The sequence below is a fragment of the Trachypithecus francoisi genome, unplaced genomic scaffold, assembly GCF_009764315.1.
Source record: "Trachypithecus francoisi isolate TF-2019V2 unplaced genomic scaffold, Tfra_2.0 Lachesis_group4, whole genome shotgun sequence".
NCBI lineage: Eukaryota > Metazoa > Chordata > Mammalia > Primates > Cercopithecidae > Trachypithecus > Trachypithecus francoisi.
This window is the reverse complement of record NW_022681469.1, coordinates 24477787-24500835: the sequence shown is the minus strand read 5'-3', so window position 1 is coordinate 24500835 and position 23049 is coordinate 24477787. Positions and strand designations below refer to the sequence as shown.

At 47.7% G+C, this 23049-nt stretch overlaps 1 protein-coding gene across 2 annotated transcripts; it reads right to left on the bottom strand.

The window, feature by feature from the left end:
• Positions 1–114: 114 nt before the first annotated feature.
• AKR1B1 (aldo-keto reductase family 1 member B) lies at positions 115–16696 on the bottom strand. 2 transcript variants are annotated; one of them, XM_033192346.1, is made up of 10 exons: positions 16505–16696; positions 9003–9170; positions 8211–8327; positions 7138–7215; positions 6727–6849; positions 6107–6213; positions 5700–5781; positions 5018–5101; positions 2986–3068; positions 115–528 (listed from the first exon to the last, which is right to left on the bottom strand). In XM_033192346.1, the coding sequence occupies exons 1-10, from the start codon at positions 16568–16570 to the stop codon at positions 486–488; spliced, it is 951 nt and encodes a 316-aa protein (XP_033048237.1). In that variant the 5' UTR covers positions 16571–16696; the 3' UTR covers positions 115–485. The 2 variants fall into 2 exon arrangements, with proteins under 2 accessions (XP_033048237.1, XP_033048239.1); XM_033192348.1 differs by lacking the exon at positions 16505–16696 and adding an exon at positions 9259–9341.
• Between the last annotated feature and the right edge of the window lie 6353 nt (positions 16697–23049).

The window sequence follows — 23049 nt, the reverse complement described above, 5'->3', positions numbered from 1 at the left end:
CTCACTCCTTTTGCATCACTGACTGGCCTGCTTTACAGGTATCTGGAAAGTGATGGTTGAAAGTGAGACAGAAGGTTGCTATTGTTTTAAAAAACCAAAGCTCACAAAACCAAGCTCACAAAAGCACTTTTTATTTGAGGCAAAGAGAAGGCTTGCTGAAAGGATTCCAGTTCCAAGCAGTCAAAACTCAACTGTTAGTGGCACTATTTTGACCTGGTAGATTTTGCTTCTCTTTGGTCAGAAGAGTATTCAGGTTGTACTTTCCCCAGTGGGGCAAAAAGAAGGGCAACGCAAACTAGAAGAGACTTCTACTCTACTGACAGGGTTCTTCAGATCCAACATCAAGCTAGACATGCCCTCGCTGGCCACTCAACAGGTTGCTGTCCCGCTGCTGAGTGACACAGGCTATACTACATTTTCAAGAAAAAAAATGAGGCAAGAAACACAGGTATAGGTCACTTAGGGATGAGCAGGCATCCACAGCTTCAAAACTCCTCATGGAAGGGGTAATCCTTGTGGGAGGCACAGCTGTCAGGAGAAAGGAGAAAACGGTTGCTTTTTGAAGAGGTGATTTTGACTATACCCAACCCCCAACAGAGAAACGATGTGTCTCATTGAAGAAAACAGAACCTCAGAGGTAAGAAGCCAGTTCTGAGTCTGCAGATCACGGTTCTGCAGCTGGGGGAAGCAACTCACCCTGCAGACCCCTCTGCCACTACTGTCACCAAGCGGCACACGTGGGAGGGACACCCCCTCCCCACGTGCCCAGCACTGTGCCTGGGCCATGCAGGATGGCAACACTATTTCTGCCTCCTAGTAACTCAGTCTAGTTGGCAGGACCAGACAGCATCTTGTGGTCTTAAACAATACGAGGGTGTAATATGAGAAGGTAGGCCAGGCACAGTGGCTCACGCCTGTAATTCCAGGCTGACGCGAGAGGATCACTTGAGGCTAGGGGTTTGGGACTAGCCTGGGCAACATAGCAAGATTTCCATCTTAATAAAACAATTTTAAAAATTAACCAGGCATGGTGGTGCATGCCTACAGCCCCAGCTACTTGGGAGGCTAAGGTGGGAGGATCGCTTGAGTCCAGGAGGTCAAGGCTGCAGTGAGCTGTGATCATGCCATTACATTCCAGCCTGCGTGACCAAGTAAGAGCTCATCTCAAAAAAAAAAAAAAAAGGGATGTTGAAACTCTGTATGATGTGACTGAATCTCTAAGGATAAGAGAAGCAACAGCAAGTGCTCTGAGGACAAGTGCTCTGCGGATGGAGGGAGCGTCCTTGTATCAGTGGGGGCTGAAGTGAGCACAATCAACAGTTGGAGATTTTATACTGGAAACAGGGCAGGGAGCACAGGTGCAGACGTCTTTGCCAAGGCTCACTCACTGTCCATCTAGTATGGCCAATGGCTGTGCTGGGAACATAAAGGCAGGAATGCTGGACAGATGGTTGAGCAAGGCATGCAAGGCCAGAGTTATGTAATCTGGGCTGGGTGCTTAGAGTCTGTAACTCTTATTCAAAGCCATTCAAAAGTTCTCCATGGCCTGCCTTTTTTGTGTACCCAAAGAGTGTGACACTGACATCAGCAGGTCAGGCTCAGCAGAGCAGTATCTGCCAGAGGGGTGGCACGTGCGTAGAGAAAACTCCCTGGGAGACCTGGGCATGTCAGGGCTAGTCTCTTCCTCCCACTCACCACCACGCAACAGGATAATCGAACAGAGGTTTCTAGAACAATACTGGAGGGCAGAGGAGTCTAACTGTAAAGGGAGCAATGAGAAAACCACTGTGGTTCCTCAGCCCTAAGAGCTTCAATCCACTGTCTCAAGTGGGAGAGGAAAAGGAAGACGGATGAATGGGAGATTCTGAAAGGAGAACCAAAGTAGCTTGGTGACTGACTTACTCCTCTCCTCTTTGTCCACTAGATCCAAAAATGATTTTAATGTCTAAGGCTAAGTAGCATTAACAAAGATGTCTGAAAGGGTGCTGGCCTGGGGCTGCCTGTGACATGCTGTTTGTGGCCTGTTTTGAGTGTGAGGCCACAGTGTGGCAGCGGCAGGCTCTCCAGACACGCGCATGCCTGAAGCAGGGCAAAGTTATCGTCCACGACGCAGACTGGGCAAACATCTGCCTGGGGCAGTGGCTGAAGCCACCAGCAGTGCAAACTCCAGGGAGGGAGAGGGGACAGACTCTGGAAAGGGAAAGCTGGTGGCCCACCCCATCTTAGGGAATGTTCAAATTTTGCTTAGAAGAGGAAGTACTGAAGGAGAGTTTGCGGAAACAGAGAGCTCAGACGAGAATAAGGGTAGTGAAAGAGAAACAGGGTCTTAGTCTCCACTGCAAAATGAGCAGTTCCTTCTTGAAAGCAGAAAGTGACTTACACGCGTCACCTAGTTATTGTAATGGTAGCAAAAGAGAAAACCCCACAGAAACCCTTCCTAGGCAGCTCCTTCCAAACTACCATGAGAGGAAACAGAACCAGAGGATGTATGGCTGGAGGGACTGAGGTGCCTGCTGCTCAGAGGGAGGGCCTGTTTTGGAGCCATGTGGCTTACCAGGGTCAGAGCTGGGACTGTCTCAAACCCCAGCCCCAGGGGCTTCCGACCAAACCCCTTTCATTAGGGTCATTAAGACAAAAAGTCACAGGCAAATTCTTCCAGAGTTTGATCCAGGGTCACCCGGGATCACCTGGTTTCAGATGAACCACTAGGATTTAAAAATTAAATGCCAAAACATGTAGTTACTTCAGGCCAGGCCAACAATGCCCCGGGGTTAGAAGAAGGTATCAGAAGCAGATCTCTTGGCATCTTGGCTTCATGCAGTTCCGCTAATGCAAGGTCATGTGGCTGAGAAAGCAAGGTAATGTGCAAAGCAAGAACAGCTGTGACAGGAGCGCATGGGTGCTGAGGCCTGCAGGGATCACTCTTTTGCTCTGCAGTGTCTGAGGATCTCCTGGGAACTGCTCCTCACGCTGGGGCTCACTCACCTCAACAAGGCACAGACCCTCCAGTTCCTGTTGTAGCTGAGTAAGGTGGTCATATCCTGGCTGCTCAGTTCAAAGTCAAAGACCTAAAAAACAAACAAAAAAATCCAGTAAGCTCTGCAAATAAAAACAAAAGACGAAATACTGTGCAGGACCCAGGAGATGTCTTCCATGGCTTTGAGCAGAGATGATAAACTGAACTTAGAAAAAGCTGATTATATTACTATTCAGGAAATGTGCATGTTGGGCTAGATAATATATGGAACGATGAAAACAGTCCTTCCTTTCCAGAACCTCCCAGGGAAATGATACACTTTATTTCATTTCAAAAAACACTACTGAGCACTTCTATTGCAATAAGCTGCAGTGAGGAATAGGATCATGGGTAAGATGTGTCTTTGCCTCTATTGGTGAAGCAGACAAAGGGCAGCGGTATTTCTACAGCTGTGACACAAATAACTAATCACACACTGTGTAAGACACTCAGCAGCACAGGAAGCGCAGAGGTATTCCAAATGGATTCCAGCTGCGGAACTGAACCACCACAGCTGAAGAGGAGATGGTATTTGACATGGCCTAAGAAGTATAAGGTTCTGACAAAGGGCAAGAAAGGTATACTGGGAGAAGAGAACCACCTGCATGAAGGCAGCAGACGGTACAGAACTCAGCTGGCATGGAGGCTGGGAGGGAGGCAGGCAGGCAGCACTGGGTGAGACCCACAAGAGACCAACACACACTCCCAGAGCCGAAGGGCTCTTAGCTTCAGACGATCACAGAATGTGCAGAAAGAGAGTCTGCTACAGGCTCTGTGATTACGATCACAGAAAAATGTGCAGAAGCTACACAGTAAGATGCAAAAATAAAATAATTAGGTTAGCATTTTGAGATTAGTCATTTATTTTTTCTTTCCTAATTCCTTAAAAAATGAAATATGAAACAAAGGATGCATCTCTGGTGGACTATGCCTTTCCCTCAGTGGCCATGGTTTTGCCACTTTATCTTGTGTACTCAGAACATCTACCTGCACGTAAGAAGAAAAACCGCCTCCTCTACCAACAATGAACTCCACTTCCCTCTTCAGGGATCACTCTCATCCCTGTCTCATACATGACAGGTGGCAGGCATTACAGCCACAGCTTCTGGGCAGTGGAATTGGGCAAAACCAGTTGCTCACCTGAGCTGGGGCCTGCCCAAGAGCCCCACGCCCTTGTTGTGCTGCGTGCGGCACAGATCTTGGATAAAGACAGAGCATCCCCGGCAGAGCCACTTTGCTCAGTGAGAACAGAGCTTGGGCCATCAGGACTCCTCTGAGTTGCTCTCCTTTGGACGTGCCCCCACCCCGACTCACCAAAGCTGCAAGGACGGGTGGGGAGGGAGGTGGCGCCCAGAAGCCTGAGCTGCTCCAGCTGCCACACTGAGCACTTTGCCAGTGCCCTGACACACATCTAGGCTCTGTCCATCATCACATGAACTCCTTGCAGAGCTGGTGAGTGGGCTAAATGGCCCAGAGTGTCCTTTGCGGTCCCTGGACTTATCAGCACACCAACATTTCTCGATCACTTACTAAGGTATTAAGCACCATGTGAAGTGCTTTGATGCATCACTTAATCTTCGTGACAACCCTCAAAATGGATATTATTTCATAGACAGGGAAACTGAGGCACTGAGCAGTTAAGTGACTTGCCCAAGGTTATGTGGCTGGTAACTAATAGTTTCAGCGCAGGGCAGGTCCAGGCAGTGAAGCTCAAGAGGGAGATTTTCTCTGGGTAACCTCTCAGTGTGGTTGAAGGGCCTGAGCAAAGGTGTAAGTGTGTGTGTGCACAGCACGGGGCCCTGGAGGCACCAGGCCTGGCTCTGCACATGGCTCCACCGGTGAGGTGTCCGTCTCAGTCTATGGCTTGCTCGCCATGGCTCCCTGGCCTCAGAGGAGAGGATGGTGGGGATCCCACAGATGACACTCCAGGGACAGGATGAGCGGCTTCCCCCACCCCCCACTCCACAGAGGAGGGCCAGGCCTGACCAGCCAAGATCTTACCTTAAAGTTCTCAGCAATGCGTTCCGGTGTCACAGACTTGGGGATCACCACCAAGTTCCTCTGCATGGGGAACCGGATCAGGACCTGTGAGCCCAGGGAGACAATGAGTGTGTACACATGCTGGGCACTCGCACCATCATCACAGTGTCACACACACAACCCGCAGAAGGACATGCGAGAACTCCGCAGGTGATCAGAGACGGCCTCCAAGATGGCAGGTCACAGCTAGCAACAGGTAGGCGACGCATTCAGGTCCAGATCTGACTCCAGAGTCCTGCGCTAGCCACCGTGCCACACGCTTCAGTATCTCAGGCATATCACGAGACCACGTGAGGCCCTCCACTGGCTAGGAACGCACACTACCACTCAGGAGAAAGAGCATGCCCTGCACAGCTGGTACAGCTCTTCCATTTGTACAGAGATGAGCTTCCACATCAATGAACAAGTGCCGGCCCTCGTGGCAGTCACCCTTGGGATAGTGGGGGCAGGCACTATTACTCTAAGAGCCCATGCCACTCTTCTAAAGCCCCCATCTGTGCCCTTTCCACTCTGCACTTGAGGACCCTGAACTACACTTCCCTGTGAGGGTGTAACAGGCTCAGTCACTTCCTCCTCCCAGCTAACACGACCATCAGGAATGCAGGGAGTTCTGGACAGTCAGGAACACGTGAAGTGGCTGTACCTGGGCTGTAGTTTTATTGTGCTTGGCTGCGATCGCCTTGATCCTGGGATCCTCCAGGAGGGAAGGGTCCTCAGGCTTGGCCCTGAGGATAGAAAGACAGTCCAGGTCACACCATCATGGCCGCCACTCATGGCAGCCAGAAACCCTAACCCTAATCCTCCCATCGACCTCAGAGGGCAGCCACCAGTTTCTTCCTCAGAGCTGGGTTAGGAACCCCCAATCCTTTGGAAAAAGAGTAGGTGTCTTGCTACTAGAAACGCCAACCCTTCCAGGAAAACCAGCAAGAGACTCAGGGGAAATTTTGCACATCAGCCCTAGAAACATCTTCCTTGAGGCTAAATTGTTCTTTTTAGTCATTTCTAATCTTCACCAAGTGACATGGGAGCATGAGCCTGTGGGAAGCTCACCAGGGCCTGTCAGGAGAGCCGAGGGGGCTGTAGGCAGTCACCACGATGCCTTTGGAGTGGCAGTACTGGATCAACTTCTCCTGAGTGAGGTACGGGTGGCACTCAATCTGCAAATGCAAACACAAGAGCTGATGGGAGCACTGTGGCTACATGCTGATATGACACAGATGAAGCTTCCTACGCTAAAGTCCCTCCCCACCCCACAGAGAAAACTATGTATAACAAACACCCTATTTCCCAGATAAGCTGTACCTTCCTACAACACCCAGGTAGTATTCTTGATGTTATTATATTATTACTATCATCTTATTATAGATGTTCTCATGGGCCCTAGAGGCTTTTCCTGGCTTTAGCCACTTATCAATTATCACAGGTCTGAGGATCTCATGGCTGCCTCTTTGTCAGAACCCAAATTGTCACAAGCCAGGCTCAAACCCTTTCTTTCCTGTAATTTCCTCTCCCAGATGTGCTGTGTCATGCTGAATCACAACTCAGGACTCTGCCAACGCCCAGGAGCTGCCTCCTGGCCACTCGCTGGGTGAGGTGGACGAGAAATCCCTACCAGCATCAGACAGTAAAACAGCATCGTTGCAATGCCAGTGTCCCTGGGGGATGTTTACCTGGTTAACTGCAGGCTTATATTTTAAGCCAGGTTTGTTTAAGATCGCCTCCACCTGGAGATGGTTGAAGTTGGAGATGCCAATAGCTTTCACCAGCCCTTCATCCACCAGCTCTTCCATGGCCTATAGAGAAAAGAGTGTCTGTGTGGTGCAGAAACAAGCCCAGAAAGGACAGGATCGGAAGTGTCTTTTGCACCAGTTTAACGGGTCCTGCCCTCACTCTTCAGTGCCAGCGAATTAGACCTTTCAGAAGCCAAGAGACAGTGAGATGAAAGCCAGGCTGGCTTTAATGAGATAAGAAGAGCAAACAGCAGTGACAGAATAACGAAATGCAATGTGAGAAATGGCAGGCAGATTGCTAAGAAGAGGGAACCAGTCATGAAAACAAGGTCCAACCAGGGGCTGTCTTACCGCCCATGTGTCCAGAATGTTGGTGTCACTGGGAACCACATTGCCCGACTCATCCAATGGGAAAAATTCCTTCCCAGGCTGTCATTACAATAAAAAACAAACAAACAAAACAATCAGTAATAGTCCTTCACAGACCTGCTGAGGGAAGCTGGCATCTAAAACAATTCTACACCACCACAGCTGGCTAGGGACAATCTGTATGCCAGTATGAAAAGGAAATAGGTGGACAGCCAACACTTCTCTATCAAACAGGCTGGAGCTGAGACTGTCAGATGGAGACATGGACACTACTTTGCCACAGAGATTAGCCCCGCCACTGACTGCAATGTGTGGATACAGGAAGGACTCAAGACCAGGACTCATGGGCGCCAAGGCTCGGCTGGTCACTGGCCTATAAAACTACCACCTGGCCCAGTCTCCCCGGCTTATCCCTAAAATCCAAAGATAAAAGTCAAGTCCCTTCAGCCCTGACATGCTGTGGTGCAATAAAACAGGGCTACAGGATACAGCTAAATGCACACTTTGAACCTGGCTGACAGCAGAAAACTGAGGCAGCAGCTAGAAAAAAGGCAAAAGACATAATAACTCTCAAGTTCTTCTTGTGCAAAGAACCAGACAGCCAACAAATATTTACCAGGCCTCCACAGGATAGGGTATGTGTGTAGAATGTGGGTAGGGACTCATATATGTGTGGAATGTATGTGTGCATGTGCTTGGAGGGGAGGGCCAGGGTACTGACCGTGCCTCATGGCCATGTGCATTACAAACAACAGCTGTGTTCGCTGACAGTTTTAAATTGCACAACTAAAAACTGACAAAGAGCAGTGCTCCTCAAACTTGGAAGAAGTGTGCATATGAGTCACTGCTGGTGCAGATTCAAATGGCCTGGGTGGGGCCCGAGACTGTGATTTCTAAGATGTTTCCAGGTGATGCCAGTGCTGATGATCCACTGGCTATACCTTGAGCAGCAAGAACAGAAAGTCACCCACACATAACCTGCTAAGGCAGCTCAAAACACACCACAGGTTGCACCTGAGCTCCGGAGGACCTGGTTTGCACCAGGCATCCCATACCTTAAAGCCAGTTGGCCAGTGAATAAGGTAGAGGTCCAGGTAGTCCAGCTTCAGGTCGCTGAGCGTCTTCTGGCAGGCTCCTTTCACCAGGCCCTTCTCATGGTACGTGCACCATAGCTAAGCCAGCGAGAGGGCACACGTCATCATTGCCAGCCACAGGCAGCTCCCTGGCTGGAAGACGGAGCAGTCTCCTCTCCCCAAAACCCATTTGTTTCACCATAATGCTCTGAATGGTTGTGAGGGCATTTCCACTGTGTACTAGATCCTAACTTTCCAAAGGCAGGCAGGATGACCAGGTCACAGAGACCTCTTACAAGGACCAAACAGAGGACACAAAATTGGTCAGCCTGCCCTAGGCCTAAGTATGAACTCTCAGGGAAACTTCCCCCCTGGGCTGGTGTTTGTGGAGCCAGCCCCATCCTCCTGCCTCATATCCTTTGTGCATCGATATCTCAGGTCAAAGACAGTGGCCAGCAGTAGAGATTCAGTTTGCAGATGGGAACCAAATTCCATCCTTGAAAGCGACTCCCTGGAGAGGGAGGGCCAATCCACAACCTCAGCCTCATCCACATGGGGTTCTAAGCAATGGGCCCAGATGGAATGAAGGTTCAACAGAGAGCTGAGGATGGGCAAGCTCTGGAGCCCTGTATGGCCCTGAGTGACACGTTTCCCCTGGAAGAATCGCCCGTCAGTGAAACGTGTAGCTGTATTGAGTGGGGACTTGGCTTTGAGCTGATGCACCAACAGACAATGGGACTGAGAGTCCCTTCCAGCCCCACCGTGGAACAATACCTTGCTGACGATGAAGAGCTCCTCACGCTTCACCACCTGCTCCCTGAGCTTCTCCTGAATGGCCACCCCCACCTCATTCTCATTCTGATACACATGGGCACAGTCGATGTGGCGGTACCCGACGTCAATGGCCACCTTCACGGCCTCAGTCACCTGCCCTGGAGGGGACTGAAAGGAGAAAGTACATGAGCCCTGCAGAATGTAGAGTTTGCCCAGCACGGAGGAGGGGCAGTGGCAGCCGCCGATCCCTGCTGACCAGCTTGCTGCTTTGTTCAGTGCAGACAGACCAGGTGCACCTCCGCAGCATTCTGGACTACCAGCCTCAGACGTGGGGGATGGAGGTGAAAGGCCACACAGGATTGCCCTGTAGGAGAATCTGACAGCCACTGAAGCGCAGGTCAGATCACTTTTAAAAGATATGCTGAAGTCATCTCATTGTCTTGCTTCTTCACATCCACTGATTTGCAAACCACTGTATTAAAAACATTTCCCCACACTCTGAATGCTGAGATAGTAAGGGAAACCATTTCCTCCAAATATCTGAAAATATTTCAAAAACTGCTGTCCTACGGACCCCAATTCCCACTTGGCCCCCCAGTTCAGCCAGCGAATGCCTGCCCCTTATGCTCTCTTTTCATGCATGGCTTCTGATACCGGCACTTGCTTGTTTTCAAGCACTTCTGGGAGATTATCATGAGGCCAAGAACATCACTGATGTTGATTCAAAGGCCCATGTGTCAATTCTCACTGTATGAGGATCTGCTTCAAGAGGTATAGAGACAGGGGAGAGGCCCTCAGAGATATTAGCAGACAGAAATGAGTTAAAGGGAAACCAGGGGGAATGTGGATCATGGAAGATCACCAAATGGTTAGTGGTAGACCTGGCAAAATGACTGAATGGGTGTCCATGGCCAAGCCACCTGACCATCTGAGTGACCAGAACAGCTGTGGGGAGCCTGGCTACTGAAGAGGAGGAGGAAGTGCCTACATGGCACCGTGCTTCACTGGCACCCAGACAGACTGCATGGACAAGTACCCCCCAACTTTCACTATCCTGCTATGATTACAGAGCTGAGCAATAAATGTGCGCAGTGGGCTGTTGAATGAACAGAGTGCATTCCTTTGAAGAGCTGGGGTAGAAACAAATGAAAAAAAAACCCCCCCAGGGCCATAGCAGCTGCAGACATCTGTGTTTTGACATCAGCTATTTTCAACAGGCATTGGGGAAGAAAGGCACGCAAGTGAACAAGCCCATTACCAGAGCCTGTTAGCAAGGAGCTCACTCTCCACCTCAGAGGGACCAGCGAGGCAGGGTAGGGTTGCTCATCGAAGGTGTGGGTTAAGAGGAGACCTTTAGAGGACCTGGCGACCTCCTATTTGACTGGAGGACCTCAGAAGCTGCTCTCACAGCCTTCCCCACTCTGCATGGCTGAAGGAACAGAGAATCTCAATTTCTGGAAAGAATGCCTTACCGCAGGCTCTGAGTGGTGTCCGGGCACAGTTACCACTGATGAGAGCAGGGAGAGCACAGGACATCCCTACCCCAGAGAGAACAACTGGGGCCCAGGCAGGAAACTGCCCAGGACACACTGAACTTTCTCCAGGCTTGATGGTGCCTTGATTGATTTTTCTCTGAGGAGCTGCTGCAGCATGTACTATATATACTGTGCCTGCCGGATCCCTCGAAGCCTGGGACAGAGGGGAGGACACACTCCGCAGGCTCGGCCTAGCCACGCACCGCCTGCCACACAACTGGTGCGGGGGCAGGAACACGACTCAATGCAGGCCATGAGACTCAATCTTTGCACTTGAATTGGAACCATTAAGACCAGCCCTGGTTCTGCTGGGGTCACTGAGCTGGGAGAATGTCAGCCTGGAGCTGATGGAGGGAAGCAGAGGGAGGCTGAATCCTGGTGACAACATTTAGAACCCTGAATCTCAGACACCTAACGTCAGCAGCTGTCATTTGGGAAGTCAATCAATCCCCACCCCAAACACACATTTTTTTTTTTTCTGCTTAAGATTAAAGTGGTTTTTCAGTTCTTTGGAATCCATAGAGCACAGACTAGGATAATCAAGGTTGTCAAACAGTTGGCACGAAATGAAAAAGAAAGTTGTGAGATGTTTTTCTAGAAAGTAAAGGACACAATGACTGCAAGAGGTCACGAGGAAGCTGCTGCTGATCGCTCCTTGGATATGTGCCATTCGCTGAGACATGTATGCTGCGAGGCTGACCAAAGTGCTCAGGGAAAAAGTCACCTCTGCAATGAAAATGTAGGAGGATCCACAACCACATTCAATGTTAACGATCTCAATATAGAGCCCTTCCCCAAGAGAAACTAACTTGCCTTAGGACAAATGAAGCAGCCAACTTACGCTGTGGTGAGAAACTGTTCACTAAACTTGGGAATGCCAACACAGGATGACAACATCTCCCCATTCCATGTCAAAGAAGAGAAAATGCAAACAGAGGGAAGGGTCCAGATTGACTTCTAAAAAGAAGGTAAACTGAAAACATGCTGGGTGGCATCCAGGCACAGCCATCACTGATGAAGAGCTGTAGAAATGCAGCATATGAAACACTCCAATTGCAACTCAATCATACAAATCCTACATGTTTCTAACCCGATCCTGCCACTAATCTGAGTGCCCTTCATGGGCAAAGCCATGCATGCCCATTCCTCCTGGAACTTCTGGCTCTGCAAAGCTCTACGCTGGGCAGTGACTTTGCAATGCTCTGGGCTGATGGCACCAAGTGATGGCAGTAAGAAGCCTCTGCCCTTGAGTCCTCCACCACCTCTTCAAGACAGGGGTCCTACTTCCTCCTTTGATAACACCGGTCGGCTAATACCAACTTTGAGACACTGATAACTAAAATCAGTGTCTCCTTCCTACACAGATACACACAACACTCCTTTTGAAACCTAGTTCTCTTCCCTTTTGCTTACAGGTCTTTGATAGTTACTTCAAGATACCCCTCCCTCTATTCCCTCTGCAAGTCAAAAAGCAAGCCACAGTGCCAAACAGGAAGACGGTCACAGAACAGTGTTTATGGTAAAACCAAAGTATCTCAGAGATTGGATATTTTGCAATATTAACCACGGGATCTCTGGGAAGAGGGAACTCTTCTTCATTGTACGTTTTTGAAATGGTCTCTAGTTAGCAGGTGTTACTACTGAAATGAAAGGGTAGGGGGAGGGGGCAAAGGAAACTTCACTTTGGGTAAAGAAACCGTCCTGAGTAGGAAGCATGAGAATGGTGTGCTGATAATCCTGGAGCAAGGAACAGGAAACCATCACTCAGAATCAGGTTTGGCAACAGAGATTAACTTCCTCCTGTTCTATTTTCATCAATTTGTCCCAAATTCTAAGACACTGCTATTTCTAACTAGTTGAGATGTGGATGGACCAGGACTGACCCTGTAGGGGCAGGGCTTATTTAAATATCTTTGCTCTTGAAGAGGAGGAGATGAGGGCTTTAGAGACACTAGGGAAGTGAACAGTAAATTCGGCTCCTGTGTTACTTCCATGCCCACAGCGCCTCAACCCTTACCCCATCCAAGGATCCTGGGCCATCACGAGCTTACCCCCACTTGGGGAAGGTGCAGCAAGTCTTTCTTGGCACATTTTCTTTTACCTCATGCATTCTCAAAGTGGTTGCTATTGCCCCAAAGAGACAAAAATTAGTTCTTTGGGGCAAAAAAACCCCTCAGCTTACAGAATGGCTTGTGACCGTCTAGAAGGCTACTGGCCATAAGCAGAAGTACAATATTATCTGTGATATTACAATTTTATTTTGGGGCAAAATGGGGGGGAGAGTCTCACACAGCTCATAGGTGGGAGGGAGGTAGAGAAGCATACTTGTACCTTCAGCCCTAGGAGTATTCTGCGAGCATACATAAGAGACTTACAATGACTATTTACCTCCAACAATTTTTCAACTAGATTAAAAACACTATCAGTAACGAGACACTAGCTGGCACCAGACATCATCTGTTTTAAAAGCTTCCCAGCTTTACAATGCTATGATGGTTTTTTGTTGTTGTTGTTATTTGTTTCTGAGACGGAGTTTTTTTTTTTTTTTTTTGCTCATCGCCTAGACTGGAGTGCAGTGGCGCCATCTCAGATCATTGCAACCTCCGCCTTCTGGATTCAAGTGATTCTCCTGCCTCAGCCTCCTAAGTAGCTGGGATTACAGGCACCCGCCATCATGCCACACTAATTTTTGTATTTTTAGTAGAGATGGGGTTTCACCATGTTGGTCAGCTGGTCTCAAACTCCTGACCTCAGGTGATCCACCCGCCCTGGACTTCCAAAGTGCTGGGATTACAGGTGTAAGCCACCGTGCCTGGCCAGTGGCCTTGTTTATTATCCATTGTAGAAGTCAAGCCTGCCAGAAAGAAACCCTGTCCAAGCCACATTGGTCTGGGGCAGAGATGGTCTCCCCATTTGCCTGAAACCTCCACCTGAGGCGAGAATGGAATTTGAGGACCTTCAAGAGTAGAGACTACCAGAATCCTGCTGAGGGTCTGAAAGGTACAACATAGCCGCTACGGCATGGAAAGACCCAGGAAAATAAGGAATGGCACCTGCCTGCAGGGCCTTCTCCAGCTGTCACAAAGACAGGCAAAAGATCACATCTTTTGTCGAGCATCTGTGAAAGAATACATACACACATACAACGGAAAGGTTTTTTTGGTTTTGTTTTGTTTTTTTTAGACGGAGTCTTGCTCCATCGCCCAGGCTGGAGTACAGTGGTGGGATCTCAGCTCACTGCAACCTCCACCTCTGCGGTTCAAGCAATTCTCCTCCCTCAGCCCCTAGAGTAGCTGGGACTACACGTGCGTGCCACCATGCCGGGCTAATTTTTTGTATTTTTAGTAGAGAAAGGGTTTCACTGTGTTAGCCAGGACGGTCTCAATCTCCTGACCTCATGATCTGCCCGCCTCTGCCTTCCAAAGTGCTGGGGTTACAGGCATGATACACCGTGCCCGGCCCAAGGGAAAGGTTTTAAGTCATTAAAAAAGAAAAAAAGGAAGTTGACTCCAAGTCCATCCTTATACCATTAATTTGACCCACGATTCCCCGCTGCCCCCACCATACAATTCTACACCAACCTGATGATCTCATCCACAGAAATACAAGTGGGCGCTTTCACCATACAGCTATCTCTAAAGTCGTTTTACTTCTTCATTACTTCATGAATTCACATGAATTCAACACATAACTTTTGGATACCTACTACTATATTTGCCAGGCACTGTGAGAAGTGCTAGAAATAATAATGAATGAAGCAGACATTATCCAAGTTCTCAATGAACTGTCTACTGGAATGCATAACCTAAATGTACAGATGTTAACGATGTGATGTTATCTTAAACAAATACACAGCTTTTTGGGGCGTTGAGTGCTCAAGTGAATGATCTGAAACCCTTTTCCATAAACTTTTACTCCTCAGCCTGGACAACATAGGGAGACCCGTCTCTATAAAAAATTAAAAACAAACTACCTGAGTGTGGTGGCGCACACCTGTGGTCCCAGCTACTTGGGAGGCTGAGGTATGAGGACCGCTTGAGCCCAAGAGGTTAAGGCTACAGTGAACCATGATCATGCCACTGCACTCCAGCCTGGATGACAGTGAGCCCCTGTCTCAAAAAAAAAATAAACTTTTTCTCCTTATTTACCCTAGAGTAGTGATTTTCAAATGATGAGTCACAAAACTAGCTTCTAGAGTTACGACAATAATTTTTGGAAAAATGGAATAGAAAAAATATAGAAATGCTGCCCACATAGGTTAAGTACTGTCAAGTAATTTTTATTCCAGATACATGTATATATCTGTGTGCTGCATCATGCTTAGAAAGTATTAGCAATTGCCAAGAAAGCATCCTTCTGCACCCATTCCAAGAGCTTAACCTGCAACAGACGGAAATTAGCTTGGTGTCATGTTTGTAATTCAATTACACCCTCAGAGACACCACTGGACTTTTTGGAGGAAACAAATTATGTACCCTGATCATTCTGGCCAAGAAACACTCTCCCTGATGCAAATGACCCTTTTCTTACCTTATATTTACTAATTTTCAACAGCAGGTTTTAGGGTACATGTAAACTCTTCTGTCCTATTTCAAACATCTCCCAGTTCACTCAATCCTTTCTGTTGTTTTCTTCCGTTGGCTGTGTGTAAATATCCAGCGCCCAGGCCCATATCAAATTTTAAGAGAAAAACCTGGGACGTGGGCGTGCCAGATGGTTTACACCTGTATTTGGGAGGGGAGGTGGGAGGAGTGCTTTGAGCCCAGGAATTGGAGATCATCCTAAGCAACAAGGGGAGACTGTCTCTGGGGGAGAGGGGAGAAAAAAGATTAGCCAGGTGTAGAGGTGAGCACCTGTAGTCCCAGCTACCCGCAGGGCTGAGGCAGGAGGATCACTTGAGCCCAGGAGTTCCAGGCTGCAATGAACCATGATTGTGCCACTGCACCCCAGCTCGGGCAACGAGACCCTGTCACAAACAAACAACGAAAATAGAAAGAGAGAGAGAAACCCAGGTTATGGCTGTGGAATATAATATACGATACTTAGTACTTAAAAATACTGGCTTTTGCCTCAGCTCCCATACCACCACATTTGTTGCTCAATTTTCACATAATCAGGCTATTACTTTTAGTTTTTCATATCATATTATCTTTTTCATATCCTACGGTGTTTCATGTCCTTTCGTCATTTTCATCCGGCCAGGCACTTCTCTGGGACGCTGTGTGGTGTTGAGGTTTTCCAGGCAAAATGCTAACCTTGGCGCCTGCTGAATTATCAATTAGCTATGGGGTGCCCAGATTTTGTCCCGAGCTCCAGGCCCAGGGCATCCCGAGGCGGCGCCTGGCCGAGGAGCTCCGCACTGAGCCTTGTTAGCAACTGGGTGAGGGCAAACTCGCGCCACCTAATTTAATTATCTGCCCTCTACGGACTTGAGATGCTTATTCCTGAGGGAGGGCAAGAACGGCAACGACTGAGACAAACTATTTGCAAGTAAGGCAACGGGGCCACAGGTGCCTCGAGGGGAAGGAGGCTGGGGCCGCGCTCCCACACCTCGCCTACGGCTCCACGTCCCTGTTCTGCTCCGGAGGCCCACCGGTCTGCTAAACCCACTTTCCCCGCCTCCCTTTCGCGTTGTGCCGCTTGGGGTGCCCGCTCGGACACCAAATGCGGACTCAGGGGCCGCCCATCAAGGGTTGCCCGCGGTGGGACGAGGGCTCCCGTGAGCTGCTCCCAAACCCTACTCGCAGGATGTCTCCCCTGACGCCCAGGGCCAGCCCCGGGAGCCAAGGCCCGGATCTCCGCAGGGCCGACCCCAGCCCGTTGGGGAACCTGCAAGCCGGCGCGAGGCACCCAGCAACCCAGGCATCCGCGGCGCGGGTTTCTCAGGGTCACTACTGGTCCCTCCCCGACACAGGCCGCGCGGAGAGTGTGAGGCGAGCCCAGGGCCCGCGCCCCGCAACCACCTACCTTCCAGGTGCCCAGCCCCAGGATAGGCATCTTGGCGCCGTTGTTGAGCACGAGGTGGTCGGCCATAGCTGCTGCGCTCCCCAGACCCCCGCCCCAGAACGGTGCGGTCGTTGCCGCGGCCCGTACCTTTAAATAGCCCGTGAGGCCGGCAGAAAGGGCGCCTGCGGTTGGCGCGCCGCTGCGCGAAGGACCCTTCTGATTGGTTGCGTCGGAGGTTCCGCGGCCGCCTTCCCCAGGGGTCGCGGGGATGCTTCTTCCGCCAGGGATGCTTCTTCCGCCAGGTCCTAGTAGCACCGAATTCTTTCCGCCCCCATCGCTAGCCCCCGTCCCGTATAGCAGAAAAGAGTTCCTCAGCTCCTGTATTTCGTGGGAAAGCGAATGCTTTAGCGAAAATAACAGGCATCCCATAAATACATAGACTGGAAATAAGTTTTGGTTTCATTAAGAGCCCAGAAGAATGCCTTTGTCTATTGTCCGATCCCAGTTTGATGCTCTTTGGGAGTTTGACGAATACCTTGTCCTTAATCTATGTGAATCATACTGACTATACATATAGTTTACCGTACTTTGTTCTTAGACAAAGGTGCATGCCAGAAAAATGGCTTGCAATCTTTTTGCAAAGCACCTTCACAAAATACGGGTTTGCCCAGCCTTTTTGTAGCCTTCTAGAGCTCTCTTTGCACCCCATTCTAACACAGCTAACAGGTATTAGCTGTGTCTATGCATACTAGGTGTAGTTCAGCAAGCCTTCTACCAAAAGCCAGCATCCTCTGATGCTCTTGAGGTTAGAAAGCCTTGATGAGCTTGATCCAAAACACTCAGAAGAATTTGGAAAGACTCTCCATTCAGAGTCAGTAAAACAAATTTCATCAGTCTTTGGAAAGTGAGACTCTATCAACGCAGTAACTTCCAGTACAGTAACTTAGCAAAACTCTCTAGAAGAAGAAAAATGAACTGACAGAAACCCACAGAAGAAAAAGTTAACTCTAATATTGTAGCTTCCAGTATTTCAAATTAGAAGGTACAAAACAATAAATTGATCAGCCCTAATTGGCAGGTAGAAAAACACATTTTTCCAAGATAGCCTCAGAAAAGTCACTTGAAGATCGTTGAAGACAATTTTGGTTTCTTTCCAACAACCTCTCTTCATGATACTCTACCTCACCCCAACTGCTCTTTCTGCTCCATCACCCTCCAATCTTTCCCCTAATTATGCAAGTTTGGGAACTCCATCTGCCTGGTAATGACTCAAGCACTAGACCTCTCTAAACTCCATGCTGGTGATTTTCCATTTAGTGCTTTCTTTAAAAGTGCTCCCTCCTGGAAAAATTTATACAGAACAGGCTAGCCCAGATATTTTTCCATGTAACTTCTATAAAAATTGTTGCTACTGGGCAAATTCATTTGTCCCCAAGTAACAGAATTTGAACTTGAGCCTAAAACTGGGAACTTGCTTTGTGTAAAACAGCCAAGTTCCTTCTTCCATGAGAGTCCTCTTGATTTGGAGGTTGCTCTGCCGATCGAAACTCCTGGATCCAAATCCAAAGAGCTAATCTCTTGTGAAAATGATACACCTTGAGTGGCCAGGTTGGTACACACAGAAGGGTCATCTGTTAGGGACATGGACTCAATATCAGAGGCTTTGTTGCTGTTTTGATAATAATTGAGTATACAGCTTGATTGCATGAAGGTATAACTGCGTCTAAAGTTGGAGTGATACCTATAGTCTCAGCTTCTCAGGAGGCTGAGGTGGGATGATTGCTCGAACCCAGGAGTTAAAGACCAGCCTGGACAACATAGCAAGACTCTGTCTCTAAAATAAATAAATAAACCCAGAATATTTTGGCTGGGCCATGCAAATGTGAAAAGTTGTATCAGTGGAATTTCTATAGCAACAATAGCACTCTAGTTGAGACATGCTATTGTAATGGCCCCCTAACATCCCCCATTGCCTCTGTAATCTTTGTAAAATGTACACATCTCAAGATTTTTGAGCTCCCATCTTTTGATAAGTATACATATCAAAATTTAGTTTGAAAAAGGGAAAAAAAATCTTCAATGGAATCCTCCTGAGAAACACTCTAGTGATTGGAATCTTAACATGCTCTGAACCAGTAATCTCCCATCATGGGAGTTATTTCCCAAGGAAATCATTTAAAAGGAAAACACACACACACACACACACACAGGTATAGGGCTGGGCTGGGACCAAGGTAAGGCAAATGAGGTACATAGGTGCAAATTTTCATGCCAGAAGGTAGGCGCTTCCTTACATTTATGTCCTTGGCTCTTGCCTCCCCTTAGTCCTAGGCCTGCACACAGGTATACACATATGTGTATTTATTTTTAAAATGCTGTATACATAAAGTAAAACTATAAATATCCAACAATAGCAAGAGATAAGGTGTAGCCATCAAAAGTAAAGATGATAAAGACACAGAGAAAAACATATATGAGGTAATGTTAAGGTGAAAGTAGAAAACAAAGTCATGTAACTATGACATGATGCTAAGAAGGAAAATACAACTTATAACATTTGGGAAAAATTAGGAAGAAGCCAGAAGCAAATGGGGAATACTCTTTGTCAGATTATTTCCTTAATAATCTGAACACATTTTGAATTAAAAAACAACTTCTTATGAACCGTCCAATTCACACAGGATAAAACTTAAACTCCTGAGCCTGGCATTCAAGGCCCTGCAAGATCTGGTACAAGTTTGAATATACAAAAAACCACCCAATTGTATATTTAAAAAGGTAAATCATATGGTATGTAAATTATGCCTCAATAAAACTGCTATAAACAAATGAAGGTTACATGCTACATGTCCAACACAAGCTGGTGGAGCTGAGGGTGGCAGTAGGCTCTGTTCATGTAAGGACTCATGTTCACTCAAGGACTCAAGCTATGGAGGTTCTACCACGCTGTTTCCCTGCTGTCCCAACCTAAAGCTTCAGGGTTTGGCTTAGGAAGGCAAAATAGAACCTGAGTCTCAAATGAGCAATCAATTGCTCAGGCCTGGAAGTGGCACACATCACTTCTACCTATAATCCTTTGACCATATCTGGTGGTAGAGCCCAGTCAGGCCTATCTGCAATGGGATGGGGAAGTGTCATCCTCCTGTGTGCCAGAAAACAGAAGTGAATGGGCATGGTGAGCACCAGAAGTCTCTTCCACAATGACAAACCACTACTGAGTCTTTATTATGGTTCAGACACTGGATTATGGTTCAGCACTTGGCATATGTTATATGAAGGTGCTGCTGCTGCTGCTTATATATCTATTGAGCTTTGTAAATGGCCAGCACCATTCTATGAGCTTTATGTACATTAAATCATTTAATTTTCATAACCACCCCTTTCATGGATACCATTATCAATCCATCTTACATGTGAAGAAACTGAGATGCAGAGAAGTGAGAACAATTGCTAAGATCTCACATTAAGTAAATGTTAGGGTCAATATTTAAACCTAGGAATTTGACTATAGCACTCAAACTCTCAACCACTACCAGTAGCTTTCAAATTTTTAAACTGTGACTCACACTAAGAATTTTGGAATGAGTGACGTCAGGAAGAAGGTTGATTAGAAATGCCTAGTTCTTATCCCTACCACAAGACAGGACCAAGGGAATGAATAAACCGCTAATATTTAACTGGAATTATGAATAGAGAGTATTAAGGTGCAGTGGGGCAGTAGAGGGGAACTTGTAGTGATTGGAAGCCCAAGAGAGTACCATGGAGGCACATGGCATCTGTAGCCCCGTCTTGCCTGCCACAATTGCATCAGCCCAGAGACAGGAGGGAAGTCCCCTTGTAGGGAAAAGTTAAAAGAACCCCACCAGTCTCCATTGCCACTGTAAATGACCCCAGTCCTCATTATGAAATAATCCCACAGTCCTTGCAAGCCCTGTGCCCAGTTTGAAGAGCTTCTGGGAATCCATATAGCTGTATCAATCTGGATTAGGAGAACAGGGTGTGTACACACCCTTCCCGTAGTGAGCCAAGCTGCTGCAGCATGGCACCATCTTGAGATCAGAGCCATCTCTGGACTATGCCCTGCTCTGGGGGCCATAACCATTACACTTCTCCAGCACTGGGGCTCCATCTTCATTCCACCAAACCCACATGTGGGCCAGCTGCACAAAGACTGGGTCCAGGATTGGCTGTGACTCTGGTCCTGCACCACAGTGAAACCAACCCCTGTCATCTGCAATACAGCTGAAGGAACAGTCTGGCAGTTTCACCCAGGGTGAACCTTCCTTTAAGCCAGCCAAATGGCTGTATGTCCTCCCTCAAGCAGGAGAGGTCCTAGCCCATCAAACAACTGATATGCCTACCCCCAGGCCAGCAGAGTGGCCATATGCAGATGTACAGGGCCTGAAAACCAGGCCTATAGCACCTACTCCCTCCATGAACACACCCTTGGATTGCCTCACATTCACAACCAGGGCTTGGAGAAACGAGAAGCTGACTGAGTAGCTGTGTGAAGCCCACACAGGTGGCCGAATCCCACAACTCCAGCTGCCTGGAGTCTGGGCCCAGGATTGCCTGTGACTCTGGTCCTGCACAGCAGTGAAACCAACCTACACTGTCTGCTTTTACAGTTGGAAGAGTCTGGAAGTCTTGTCCAAGGAGAGCCTACCCTTAAGCCAGCTAAACTGCTGCACACCCTCTCTGAAGTGAGAGAGGTCCTTGATCCACCTAACAGCTGACATGCCACTGGGCTCACAGAGCAGCTCTGTGCTCATGCCCAGGGCCTAAGACACAGTAGCAGCATGGGACCACACCCCTACCACCAACATGCTGCTGACCTGCCCAAAGGACCTGCATGTGCAATCAACACTTGAGAAACAGCTCTGTGGCCACCCCCAGCAGACATGCACCCAGGCCAGCCAAGAAGGTGTGTGGCTGCATCGCATACCTGAGAAATGGCCCTGTGGATTGCCCTGGCAAACACACTTCCAGGCAGCTAAACAGCCATGCACTCATATCTTGGGCCTGGGAGATAGCCCCATAGGCAATCCTTAGAAGGCAAGCAGGCGGGCCATCAAAGCAGCTACACACCTGCCCCCTCAGGCTTGAGAAACAGCCCCATGGCATGAAATCACAGTGAGCCAGACCCGAAGTTGGCCAACCCAATGTGGCCATACATGCACTCAGACATGAGAAAGGCCTGGCAAGCCCGCCATGGCAAAGCTGCACTGCCACTGCCACAAAATCTCTCAACCTAGGACACTGAGATACTCACAAACATTGCAAGGAAAGATCACAGTTGAAGAAACTATGCAGATGCTACACTACTGCATCCACCTAGAAACAAAGCCAACACACTGCTCTGAACCTACTCCCCAAGACCGATCTATGAGAATAAGTCTTTCCCTATAAAACCTACTCCATGAAATTGGAAGGGGTGACTGTTCCACCAGATGTGTAGAAATCAGTGTAGGGACACATTAACCAAGAAGAAGCAAGGAAACATAATGCTTCCAAAGGAACACAGTAATTCTCTAGTAACAGACTGCAATAGTAAGGAAATACACAAAATGCCAGGAAAAGAATTCAAAATAATAATCTTAAAGAAACTCAATGAAATAAAAGAGAATAAAGACAGAAAACTCAATAAAATTAGGAAAATAATTCATGATTTGAATAAGAAATTCAACAATGAGAAGAACCAAACAGAAATCCTAGAGCTAAAGAATTCAACGAATAAAATAAAAATACAACTGAGAGCTTCAATGATAGATGAGACCAAGCAGAAGAAAGAATTTCTGAACTTAAAAGATAGGTCATTTGAAATAAAACAAGCAAACGAACAAAAAAGATAAAAAGAATAAAGGAGGCATACAGGAGTTATGAAGAACCATTAAGCAAACTAATATTTGCATTATGGCATTACAGAAGGAGAGTATAAAGGAAATGATATAAAAAACTTATTTAATGAAATAAGTCCAGGTGCGGTGGCTTATGCCTGTAATCCCAGCACTTTGGGAGGCCGAGGCAGGCAGATTTCTTGAGGTCAGGAGTTTGAGACAAGCCTGGCCAACATAGTGAAACCCTGTCTCTATTAAAAATACAAAAATTAACCTGGCATGATGGTGGGCACCTGTAATTCCAGCTACTTGGGAGGCTGAGGCAGGAGAATCACTTGAACCTGGGAAGTAGAGGTTGCAATGAGCTGAGATCATGCTGCTGCACTCGCCTGGTCAACAGAGTAAAACTCCATCTAAAAATAAAAGCATATTTAATAAAATAATACCTGAAAACTTCCCAAGTGTTGGGAGAGAGACTGATATCCTGATTCAGAAAGCTCAAAGAATCACAAATAGGTTGATACGCCTCTCTGAGGCATATTATAGTCAAATTGTCAAAAGGCAAAGGCAAATAAATAATTCTAAAAACAGCAAGAGAAAAGCATCAAATGACATATAAGAGAATCCCCATTAGACTAACTGTGGATTTCTTAGCAGAAATTATACAGGTCAGGAGAAAAAGGGGTGATAATATTCAAAGTACTGAAAGAAAAAAAGACCGCTCAAAAA

Coding starts and splice junctions, on each gene's coding strand:
- AKR1B1 (XM_033192346.1), bottom strand. CDS start 16,570: ATGGCCGACCACCTCGTGCTCAACAACGGCGCCAAGATGCCTATCCTG. Junction 6,850..7,137: donor ACATTCTGGACACATGGGCG/GTAAGACAGCCC, acceptor TTTTCTCTATAG/GCCATGGAAGAGCTGGTGGA. Junction 3,069..5,017: donor GCATTGCTGAGAACTTTAAG/GTAAGATCTTGG, acceptor TTTGTTTTTTAG/GTCTTTGACTTTGAACTGAG.